At 40.1% G+C, this 13,179-nt stretch overlaps 1 protein-coding gene across 1 annotated transcript in view; it reads right to left on the minus strand.

Moving 5' to 3' along the window:
- The window catches only part of MGAT4B (mannosyl (alpha-1,3-)-glycoprotein beta-1,4-N-acetylglucosaminyltransferase, isozyme B), a 354,359-nt gene that overhangs the window by 4,091 nt on the left and 337,089 nt on the right, over window positions 1-13,179 (minus strand). The window contains exons 13-14 of the mRNA XM_018554441.1: window positions 6,207-6,294; window positions 3,888-4,000 (exon numbers count right to left, since the gene is read on the minus strand). Coding sequence (XP_018409943.1) covers window positions 3,888-4,000; window positions 6,207-6,294 — 201 coding nt within the window. The remainder of the gene's footprint in view (window positions 1-3,887; window positions 4,001-6,206; window positions 6,295-13,179) is intronic.

The following is a 13,179-nucleotide window of genomic DNA, read 5'->3' on the forward strand; positions in this document are numbered from 1 at the left end:
CCCTTCACCCGCATCTCATCGCCCACAACCCACCGCCAGGAGCGGGCCGGATGTGGCCCGCGGGCCGTAGTTTGAGGACCCCTGCTCTACAAAATATTGAGTTTGGGGCGTGAATAGTTATGCACGCCAAAGTTTTCTGTTTGTTTTTATTTGTCTTATTTCTTGTTTGTATCGCAATAAAAAATATTTTGCATCTTCAAAGTGGTAGACATGTTGTGTAAATCAAATGATACAAACCCCCCAAAAATCCATTTTAATTCCAGGTGGTATTGCAACAAAATAGCAAAAAAGCAAGCCACAAAACACAACATACTTTTGCAAGCCACTGTAAGCCTGGAAGTTGGGCAGTCATTTCCCAGATCTCCCTGTAGCTAAAAAAGAAAAAAACCCAGCCAATATCTCAGCCTGGAAGAACAATAGTTACATTTAAAAAACATACAAAAATATTTTAAAAATACAACAAACATTTTGAGCTTATATAAAATGTTATACAAATGACCAGAAAAGCAATAAAAAGTTTTTTTTTTCTCTTCAGAAAACTACCTTAAAAGGTCAAACTAAATGAAACAATAAAAATGAGCACAAGACCAATACTAACATCTGCAAAAAAACCCCACTTGGTTCAAAGTGTTATTTCAACATCTCTCACTTTTGGAGGTCTGTACTGCTATGACTATTCACAGTGTCACAAACTAAACCGGTGCACACAATTAGAGTATACACAAATAAATGTGACATTCACCAAATAATTTATTGCAGGTGCATCTTCCTGGTACAATCATTCATTGCCTTAAATTACAGTGATTGGTTCACCTGCAGTAAATGTTTGGTAATTGTCATATTCACGGCTTTATAAATATGCCCCTTAGTCTATAAATGTAAAATATCACCAATATGAAACCATACATAAAGTCTGCAAAATGTCTCAGACAGTTGCACCCATGCATTTTATAACATATTCCTCAAAGAAATACTTTGCAAACTTTTATTATGTATTAAATTTGGCTTTAATAAATTACAATAGATTCACACTTTGTCACTTCTTGGCTTGTGTTCTCTAGCTTCCTTTGCTCTGACCAGAGCGTATGAAAGAAAATTCAAGTCTTTACTTCAGAGGAAGTCTATTTTCATCAAAAGGAATAGTACAAGCATAAAAGCATCAATAAGAGGAAGAAGGTCCAGTCTGATCAGAGACACACAGCAGGGAGGAGAGGAGACATGGAGAGGAACACACAGCTCAGAGGGAGCTGGGAGCATCCAGTGCAGCAGGGCACCAACAGCGGGTTACATGTTTAAAGGCCCTTAGTAACCTGAGGTCTATAAATATCTGCTACGTTTTTAAGTCTTTTCATTGTTGGTGGTGGATTAGATAGAAGCAAAAATATGTAATCTGGAGATGCTAATGGACTACACTTGTGGACTGACATCTTCTCTTATTGAAGATGTCAGTCCTATAACTTTTATTGTTGTGAGAATTAATGATGAATTATGCAACAGCTATAAAGCAAATCTATGTGCAAAAAAAACTGCATGGACATCTTCAACATAGATTTGAAGTGCATCAAGCCCAAATAATGCATGACCACCATGCCAATAAAAATATTATTTTGACCAAGCAAGCTACATGATGCTCACTAAAGGGTAATAGCGTAATCCTGTGGTTCTGGAGATGAGTTTTAAACTCACAAAGGTAGATACACCAGTAGTTATACATTTCTGTTTAAAGTGACATTAAAGGCAAATTCCACCCCCATACTACTGTAAGGACTTACTTTAAGTGATGCCTCTTGATCCGATCATCTTCTTCTTTCCAGTAGTTTTGAGGGGTCTCTCCAGCGCTGGTGCCGGTCTCTGATCCACCGCTCACTCCTCTCTCTTCCTGTCCCACGAAGTCTGTGCGGGTGCAGGCTTCTGCATTAAATTACCTTGCATCTCTCCTCGTCTACCAGCCTAAGAACTGTACTGCGCATGCACCCGCCCCATGATCCTTTGCGGCCGCCGGGGAGAATCTTCAGATCTTCGGACGGGAGCATGCGGCGGAGACACAGGTAAGTTTTAACCCTTTTTAAACTTTTTTTATGTTGTTGCATATATCTACTGCTTGCTAGCAGAAGATATATGCAAAAACATACAAGTCTTTTATCAAGCTTTAAGTCGCTTCCAAATATAAGCCAGAGGAGAATTACCCTTTCACTGCTATAGTAGATGTAAGTAATATGCCCAGGCCAGCAGGGCGCTGTGAACAGCTGGGATTTTTTTTACACTCCCTCAGCCGACTGCTCGCTTTCAGACAGAAGTAATTCCACCCAATTCATTGCCGCCGGATCACTTCTGCACTGCCCCCCCTCTCCCCGCCATGTATCTCCTGCTGGCCCAGGGCAGCCATGGCATGTGTCAGTGAGGAGAGTGAAGGGAGTTCAGTTCTAATCTCCCCTCCGGTGAATGAACCTGGAGGCAATGAAAATTGTGTCACTTCTGAGGTGAAAAAGCTAATCAAGCAGAATCTGTGATTTTATTCTCCGTGATCTCTTCTTTCAGGAAATATATAAACAATTTTCTTACCTAAAATGTGCATTTTAATGTGGGCAAAAATGTAGAAATGTCTCAGCGAAAGCGTTAAAGCTTCTAGTGAAATCAAAACTACCAGCTAGGTTAGTACTTCTATAAATAGTGAAGCAAGAATAAGGATCATAGACTCGGAGACTGCATTTTTTACAGCAATTAAACAATGGCAGCTTCCATATTTCTATCCTGACAGGTTCCTTTTAAATTTCCCAAAGCTGCAGGAGGCCTTTTTAATGTACAAACTTACATTTATAATGTTACATTTAGACCACAGAGGGCCACTGTGCAGAGAACAAAAAAAAAAGGTCCCCTCAATTTTCTACATGTCTTCCTAATGCACCAGTGATTCCCACAGTCTCTATGATGAAGCAACATTTCCAGGTGATTTTCCAGCATTGGTCTGCACTATTCCAGATTCTAAAGAGCAGTTCCATCTGATCTCATTCTCTAATGACTACTTTTTTTTTCTAATCTCCAGGGTTCTCCTTACATACCCCCACCCCATCCAAAATTCTTATAGATATTGTCCTGGCAGAACTATTCAGACCTTCTCAGACCCAGGAACAGAAACTGTGTACTAGTCAATTAAGTTTAATCATCAATACATATTGGACATGATGTCACGTGTACATTTTGCGATTTTACAATAGTTACACGAGTTTATAAAACAAAAAGATATTTGCATAATTCATAAGATACATCCCATAATGGGTGGATATAAAAATCTAAAGCATCCAACAGAAATTGATTAATTAGCACGGCAGCTTAATCATTAATTGTCCGAAACCAGAAAGTTACTCCTAAAATCTGGGTTTTTCAACAACTGTTGCATCAAAAACCTAAACTGTTCATTTAAAGGACTTAACTCTGGTCTGGTTTAGAAAATCATGCTATTTTTTAAGGCACTTAACCTCTTTACAGTAAATCATAACACCTCTGATACATTATGAAAAGGGAAGTCTCCATTTTTAGTTGTCGGCAAAATAAAAAAATCAAATCAGTAGTTAGTTCATCTATATAGTTTGAGAAGACAAGATTGATTTCCAAAGGCAAAATTGATGTCCCTCTTATTTTGTGGATATAAACCTTGCCACTCACTTTCCACCTTTTCGCCCCACAGCTGTACTCCTATGCCTCTGACAAGTCAAGTCTGCGATCAGGTTATGCCTGCTATTGCTGTTCACTTCCTGATCCACATGACTCATTGACAGTGAATTGGATAGCAAATGAATGGAAGAAACCAAACTATTCTGATTAAGCCTAACCAACAGTGGCATTGGAAATGTCTGAGCTCGAGTGTGATAGCTTCAAATACTACATACCTCACTCAAAATAACCCATACAGGAGAATCCGTCTGAATAGAAAGGCGCAGTGCTTCAAGTGGCCCAAAAGAAGGATCCACTTCTCCTTCTGCTATGCCCTTGTTAAATGATCCTAATGAAGAAGTAACACACAATTAACATAAGCAGATCTTAACAGAAAATGTATATGAAAGTATTGTTAGTTGAGATTGAAGAGGTTCCTATTTTAAGTAAAGATGTTTTCCAACCCAAATAAGCCTGCAAAATAGTTAAAAAATGTAGGTGTAAATTCCTTTAGTATTCACATTTTCATGCTATCACTTACCCTAAATAGGCATTTTCTCTCCCACACACACCTTTGCCTATCTCATAACCTGTTTGTGGTGCTGGAGGGTGGGTTTGAGTCAGACATGATCTACAAATCTAAAGGTAAAAAACATTTTTTCTAAAAGAAAGCTGGGGCAGCGGCTACAATTCTTACATAGAAAGTTGACAGCCTTAAAGGAGAACTATGGGGGTCAGGTCTTTTCCCGATAGTTCTCCTTAGGGTAACGGGAGGACACAAACTAGCGTCCTCCCGTTACCCTAAGCTCAGAATACCGCGAGCTACAGCTCAGCCGGAGCGGATCCCGACCTCGACGTCGAGATCCGCCCAGCTGCGTGAGTGACATCTGGCTCTGCCTATCTAGAGGCAGAGCCAGCTGTACCCGTACCTGCCCCCTCCCCCGTCCGTTCCGCCAGTCAGCGCTGGCAGATCGGAGAGGGGAATCCAGCCCCTCCCCCTGTCACGGCAGAGAGCCGTGACAGGATCGAGAGGTGAGCGAACCCGGTATGTGTTCGCTCACCTCCCGATCTACTGAGCCGACCTGTGACAGTCTCATTGTCACAGGTCGGCTAGAACTATGAGGTGAGTGGAAATCACTCATCTCATAGTTCTCCTTTAATTTGCTTACAGGGAACAGCAACCAACCAATGTGATGTCCAAGAGTGATAGAAATTAAGCAGCTAGACAGAGTAGGTTATATTGGTTAGAGCTAACCAGATGCAAGAAGGGTTAACCCCAAGCCTACAAATAATAACAATCTGGTCCCTGATGTGTAATTAATGTTATAAGTTGTTACAGCTTCATTTACATAATCATGAAACCTGACACATTTTGTTTCATATGAACACAACAAATAAACAGAACTTTCTAATCTAGAAGTTTTTTTTTAGAACAGCATCATTCTTTATTTCCTTTCATAAAACTAACAAACAGATCTTTAAAGAATATCTTAATTTATATTTGAACATTACTTCATTACCCAGCATGATTAACACATCACTAAATAATCTACCAGAGGGAAAGTCAGATAAATGGATTCACATAATACATTTAAATATAGAGAGAAATGTTGCAACATGATTTATGTGGTTTCATTTGCAGCTAATATCAATGCTGGCATATATCATTTTTGTTATATGAAGTTAAGTAACAATTTGTTCACTTTTCAATTAGTAAAGCTGAATAAAGCTTTGCCTCTGTTTGGAACAATAATCGGATAGCTGTTATACAGTGCCTAAATCACTTTGAAGAGATCACATTGACATCTATTTTTGTTCATCGGTGTAATAAAAAAGATTAAATTGAATCCACTGTGAGTCAATGTTCAAAGACTATAAAACAAAAAACGTCCAAGGGGTGAATACTTTTTATAGGCACTGTCGATGAGGTGCAATTTATTGCAAATAATGATGGATGCTGGTTAATTAACTTTAAAAAAAAATTCTATTGAAGACTTCACCAGCAACATCCCTGCTCCTCTCATTGGCGTGGGAGGTTACAGATGTCTGTTTCTTCTGGGAATACTAAGAAATGGTCCCTAGAAGCAGTAGAGGAGTATGGGCTGAGGTCACCCATTGCAGACTGACTGTCTTCAGGGTCAAAGGTGAGGTGGCAAGTCAGGCAGGCAATGGAACAAGACTAGATAGAGATCGCATTATCCACAAAGTGCTTTGCAAACAAAAGCAGCAGCGGGATGGTGCTTTGACTAAGCATTACCGGACACTAGCATGATGGTTGCAGGCGAGGTTCTATGCAGGCTGGCTTAACATTTTTTGTTTTCTAGTGACCCAACCTCCTGTAGGTAGCAGTATAACCCGAACGTTTAACTATTCATAACATTTCTCTGTCCCTCAATCGAGAATAACGAAATTTGGCTCTCAATAGGTTTCAAAATCACAATATTAGTTTTACTATAATGAGTGAGGGGTTAAGAGAACTACACACAATGCATCAAATTGGGTTGTTACACTCACACATTGCATTAATATTACAGAGGAACTAGTCGGCTGCTCACCTATTTGAAAGTATCCATCTGGTGTTCTGTGATATTTAGATGGCTTCCCTCTACCTTCGTGTAAAGCTTCTTTGTCAGACTGGAGACTCTAAAATAAGATTTAAAAAAAACAACAATCATAACAATGGATAGCAGGAATACTGGTCAAGATCCAAAGACAAGCATTACTACCCAACTCAATGTGCTATTAGGTGGTTTAAATTGTGGCTAAATGTTCTCTTTGTCATTCCCCAACACCAGTCCCACTAAACTGCAACAACAGGCTTTAATATAATAAAGAGATTTTGGATTATTGAATGCAGGGTCATTTTTTAAAATCCTTTTGGTAGACCTGTTAGTTGCATACAGGATCATACACCCTTTTGTATAAAAAATAAGTGAGCATGTAGGAAACCTGTACAGAAAGAAATAAGCAGGCATATATGGTGCATTCATTTCCCTCTGATTTTTCATTTTGCCCTTTGATACTCTGGGTCAAGTTAAGGGGTCAAAACTATGCCACTGCTTAGGACCTTCAGTCTCTCTGTGGCTACAGGGCAGTGGAGGAATCTCCTCTCCTTCTGTAACTCTGCAGTGTCAACGGGTGCCAAGATTGGATTGGACTGAGGTCCAGCACCTGGTACTGCAGAAAGATATCAAAAAAAGAGCAGAGGCAAGTGAACTGGAGGAAAAGGGCAGAACTTCCTGTCAAATAGCGCCTGGGGAGAATAAAGGGTGCTGAGCTAAAGATCTCCCTAAGCCTGCTGAGCCAGTCATGGGACTAGTATTACATGTCATGGGTGCATGGTGCTGGGGGGTGTTGGGGGTGCACAGTGTGGTGTCTCAAGCACATGTTGCAATGTAGCATTAATAGTGTAACGATAAGGAAATGTCTTTGGATATAAGGGGTTGCCATTGCTAACCCCTTTCCCAGAATACTAGTTGTCTGGCTGTCTCTTGTGCTACCGCAAGGTTTCCATTAAACGTCATCAAACATTTTAGATATGCTCAGTGTGCTAGCAGTGTAAAGTTACCTGATATGATTGAAGTGAGTGAGCGAAGTGTTGCGTTAATAACTTGTTCTCAGATTTTGTTAATTCAGATATGTGGACAGGAATAGCAGTAGCTTTGCTGTACATGCTAACTTCTTTATTGTGTCTCCTATCATAAAATATACCCTTTGCACCCACTAGAAGGCAGAGTTGACTCATGTATAAAAGGTAGCAGCTGCAAAAGAACCACAATTCTCAAACTTGATAAAACACAGTGGAAGAAAAGCATCTGAAATGCAGTACAAAGGCCAATTTATCTGTATATTACAGATCTTCAGATAAGTTCAGTCCGCTTCAAAACAAGATATATCTTAGTGTATTTTTTATTACTATTCTTCATACGTCCCCGGCACAGTGCAGAAAGCCGTTAACTTGAAAATACTGCCATGTAAGCCTCAATGACAGGCAATTCATTTCTTCACCTCCAAGAGATTTACAACGGAAATTATAGCAAACAAAAATATTGGTGTATGTTTTATTGAGAGCTGCCTGTGCCTCTGACTGAGCCTTCTACAGGCACTGATGTATAGACGATTCCTAATACCTATATATATATTTTGGAAAAATAAGGTGTATTGGACTCAGTGTATATCTATATCTATATAGAGATATAGATATATATCTCTATATCTGTATATCTAGAGATATATAGATATATAGATATATATCTATATATATATGACCTAGCTACATAATAGTCTTTTTTTCCCTGGTTTCTGTATTGGCACAAGAGGAATACTAAGGTATCCATCTGTTCACACACTGTTGGGTCAGTAAAGCCCCATACATGCTAGCATCAACAGGGGATGCTCAGTACATGTTTCCAATGTGTCACTTGGCAGAAAGAGTGTATTGAGCTGATAGGTGAATATGCACAAGCAGAGACCATTAGCTTCATGTTGTGCCGAGTAAAAACAAACACTGACTGCGGTGTCTGTGGTTGCGGACGCTGCAGTCTTTTTTTCATTTGTAATGATGTCCTTGTCAGGGACAGGATTTTACTCTGGATGAACTTTTCCATTTAGCATTTTTCCATAATACCAAGAATCATTAATTGATTATACAATCACTGTTATCACAAGACAAATAACATTGAAATCCGACTACAACACCACACACAACTGCAGACTTTGTTTTATACAACACATATATTACCAGGATACCTTAAGGCTCTATTCACACTTTTCTGTGTACTTAAAGCGTATTTTTTCACGTGTTCATGTATTGAATTACGGCAGCCCACTTTGACTGAGCCCTTAATGAGCCTAAACACATAAAAATGCATCTGCACTTCTTTTTGTCAACAACGTGCACAAAGACACACAGAGGGGAATTTATCAAAACTGGGCAAACAGAATCTGGAGTAGTTGCGTATAACAAACAATCAGCTGCTCTCTTCAGTTTAGCTTTAAAAATAAAAGAAAGATGCTGATTGGTTGTTATGGGCAACTGCTCCAGATTTTGTCTGCAGTTCTGATAAATTCCCCCCACAGTGCATTCACATTTTTATGCTCCATGGCAGGTACATTTGTTGATGTTGTATATGTGCATTCAATATAATTGACAGCGCACCACAATGCACATATACAGCACATTGACATGCATTAAACCCCAAGCACAGTTATGTGAATCCAGCCTTAAGCTTCTACTGCCAAATGATTCATCTCCTGATATACACGATGATGTGGTTAAATTGGCCAAATGACATATTCCTAATCTACACTGTTATTCAAAATAAGTTAATTACTTTCAGCAAACCATATACGTTTGTATGTGATTTATCGCCAAAAAATTATATCAAGAATATCCCCAAGAGATTTAAATCACCAGATTAACCCACCATGTTTCATGACATATAAAGTAATTTCCCCGTTTTTATTACTGCAATTTTTCTTTTACAACCAGCAAGCTTCTTTCAAGTAGTCTGCCTCACTATATAGGTGGATTTTTTTTAACCTGCATTTTGATGCACCTTTTGCATTTTTCTTGACACGCACATTACTCTAGGCATGAACTGCTCCTATGTAGGGCCCTAATATGGATGTAGCATCAGATATATTGTTTAGTTGGAAAAACTGTATTTTGTACCATGTGTGGAAATTATTCATGCAGATTTGTAAAGTTACCGATAGGTCCATTGGGTCAAAAACCCTTCCATAAAAAAAACTGTAACCATTTTCAAACATGAATTATATATAATAAACAAAAGTTACCCAAAGTGATTTACACAGTATAACCATACAGCACTGCTACCTTTAAAATGATATATATTTATTCCCTGGATAGCTATACAGTGGTTAATCCCTAGTTTACGGCTGGGGCATCAACCTGAGTGGTTTATCTCAGTGATTTATGTATAGTGTTCCCTACAATGTCACTACCACTAGTGCCAGCAGCCGGCTGTAATTTCTGTCTGACAGCTTCAGTATCCGTTCTTTCGTCTATTTGGAAGATTGAAGGATAGGCACACTTGCAGAGAGAATTTATCTCCTTTTTTTGATAATGAGTGTCTATAACTGCCAAAGAAGCTTATTGTTGCCCCCTAAAAAGCAAGAAACAACCCAATTATTGTAAGCAATCCCTAAAATTGGGAGCAGTGTCATTTGTAGTAACCATTTATCCTGTGCCTGGGACTTTGTAGGCTAGTCATTTTCAACTCTGCCTACTGGAGTCTCTGCAGACAGTGTAGTGATGCACACACCAGGATAGCTGTATTCTAATTATGTAGGTCCTTCTTCGTTTATAAAGAAAACATTTACACTCCTGATCCTCTTCAATGGCAGTTTCCTGTAAACACTGCTTTAAAATTAGGTTGCACAATGCAAAATGATTGGTAGGAGTTTGTAAGCTCTCACCCAGAGGACTGATGAAACTTATATAAACAGAACCAGTAGCATCACAAGGGGGGTGCGGGCCCGCACCAGGTGATATCATCGGACGGGGTGACACCAAAATGATTGACAGTCATTTTGGTGTCACCCCCTCTGATAAGTTGCACAAGAGATGCGTGAGAGAGGAGGGGACCTGGCGGCATACCTTATCCCGCCGAGTGAATGTCCCCTCCTTTCTGTGCCGACTGGTAAGCGTGCCTGATGACCCGGCGGCCGCTCCGGGTGACACCACGTCTGGGGATGCCCCTGAACAGAACACAACTGCAGTTACAGAAAACCTGTACTGAGAGAAATGTGGGAGCTGTCTTTGCTAATCTTCTCCAAAGAATTCTTGTTGAGTGGCTTTCTCAGATTTAAAAAGTTTTTTGGAGTCACTAAGGCCCATTCACACTGCCCACATGCGTTTTTATGCAAAGATCTGTCTGCAAAAACTATTAGGCTAGATGCTTTTTTTATGCTTCTAGATGCTGAACATGTACGTTTACATGCATATGCTTGAAACAGTCCATTGAGGTAGCCAATGAGATTTCAGCAAATAGACACGTCTTGCTTTTACACACACTTAGAAGCTAAAAATGTTTCCTGGAAGCACCTGACTTACATTTTTCCTAAACGCAGCTAAACTGACTGCATCTAGCAGTCAGTTTAGCATGTAAATGCAAGGTGTGAATGGATCCACTGGAAATCATTAGATGATTCTTCGGGGAACTAGGCTGGGGTGCCTGCTCTCTCCCATACTTTTGGTTTTGGCGTTAGAGCCTCTGGCAATTGTCATTCATTCTCACCCCGATATACGTGGTGTGGAGATTGCTGGCACCCCCCCAAAATAATGCTGTTTGCAGACGACATCTTGTTGCTCCTTTCTAACCCTTACATATCTTTGCCTAATTTGTTTCTTCGGGCCTACATGTTAATCAGGAGAAATCTAAGGCCTTGAATGTTTTTTTTGGAGGATCCTGATGCTTTTTTTGGATCCTCAAGATCCACGCTTTTCGTGGCCCTCTAGGTTGCTGTATTTGGGGATACACTTGGTAGCGGATGATTCTTCCTTGTATAGGGGGGAAATTATCCACCCTTTTTTGCAAACTTTCTCGGTTATTGGATTAATGGCGGTTGATTGCCATCTCTTGGGTTGGCAGGATCCATGCTGTGAAGATGTTTTATCTGTCAAAGTTGCTGTATTGCTTTCGCCCTCTGCCTGTGGCAGTAGCTGGTCATATACTCTGGATAGAGCAACACAAGATACTAAAATTTGTTTGGGGTTGGGTATGTCCGCGAGTAGCTGCAATTATGCTATATAGACACAAGTTGGTAGTTGGGTTGGGGGTCCCTAACTTAATTAATGATCATTTATATGTGATTAGAAAACCATTAAAATGAATATAACAGCACCTAATCGCACCCTACTGTGAATGGGGCCTAAGTCAGAACAAGCATGTAGATTTAAAGAGTCAGAGCTCCTGGTCTGCATACCTTTTATAAGTTAGTTCCTCAGAAAGTATTGAAGCCATTGGTTCAATATGATAGCAATGCAACTGACATTCTCAGCAGTAGAGGTCAGCAAAGACAGCCATTATATTCTCTCAGTAAAGGTTTCCTCTAAGGTGCAGTGTGTAGACATTCTAAGTTTACCATAGCAGCAGTTTATCTTGGATAAAATTAGACAGTATAATCAGTTCACTGAATGATGCTAACTGTTGCCAATTGCCAATCTGCTATTTAATAACATGGCAATATTCAATAACCCTCAGGAACCATATATCACATTTCAGCAGGTGATTGAAGTCACACTAATAACTGTTTTTTGGTGACTGCCATTGGCTACTATACATAATTGATCTTCTTAAAGGATATCTGATAGGCCAAGGTTTACATATGGCAGAATGAGGACATGTTCCTGCTATGTTTTTCAGCAACATTAGGAAATAAGCAGATCATGAAAATCCCTGAACATCAAACTCTTGAATATTATGAGGAACAATAAACCACTAAGGTTCCTCTTGGGTAAGCCTTCTAAAAATATGTGGAAATGTTCTCGCTTGCATGCAACCAATCAGAAAGCCGGGAGGTGGGTAATGAACCACCTCACGGCTTCCTGATTAGCTAGGAAGTCGGCTTCATGCTACCTCGTGACACTGCGAGGCAGCCTGGCTTCCTGACCAATCAGGAACCTGGGCAGCACGTCATGACCCACCTCCCAGCTTCCTGATTAGCTAGGAAGCCGGCTTCATGCTGCCTAGTGATACTGCGAGGCAGCCTGGCTTCCTAACCACTCATGAAGCTGGGTGGCAGATATCGGTGCATTCCTAAAATAACTATATATAAAACAAATCATACATTAAAAGGGATGCACAGGCATCCACGTATGCTCCTTAAAAATTACAGCTGCCTCCTAACTTTTGAGTTTTTCTCTAGTCCAGTCTTATTAGGGCTGGTAATGATTAAAATTTTCTTGTTCGGTTAATCTAAATTTATTTTTAATCGATTAATTTCGATTAATTATAACGCACATACAGATCCAACTACATTGGCCTATACACATACAGCACAGCAATTAAGTAATAAAATGAACTGGGATCACACTAATCCAGCACGTTATTAATCTCAATATGGCCGCCGCTTGAGTGGGGCAACTCAGAATAATAACGTGCTGGATTAGTGTGATCCTAGTTCATTTTATTACTTCATGGCTGTGCAGTATGTGTATAGGCATGAGTGCCTTTGCTGGCGCTCGTGCAGAACAAGTACTCACCGGCCCAAGTGGCTTCGTCGGCTAACGAAAGGAAGGGGGGAGGAGTTCGGTGACGTCACGGACATCAACGTCACCAGACTCCTCCCCCTTCCCTTCGTTAGCCGTCACGGACATCGACGTCACCGGATTCCTCCCCCTTCCCTTTGTTAGCCGACGGAGCCACTTGGGGAAGGGGGGAGGCCGGCGGAGAGGCGAGTGTTTTCATTTTTGATCAAAATTATTTTAATCGATCAAAAAGTTTAACGATTAATCGAGAAATTAATTGTTAATTTCCGCAGCCCTAATATATATATATATAT

This window comes from Nanorana parkeri, unplaced genomic scaffold (genome assembly GCF_000935625.1).
Source record: "Nanorana parkeri isolate BGI_ZX_2015 unplaced genomic scaffold, ASM93562v1 scaffold158, whole genome shotgun sequence".
Classification (NCBI taxonomy): Eukaryota; Metazoa; Chordata; class Amphibia; order Anura; family Dicroglossidae; genus Nanorana; species Nanorana parkeri.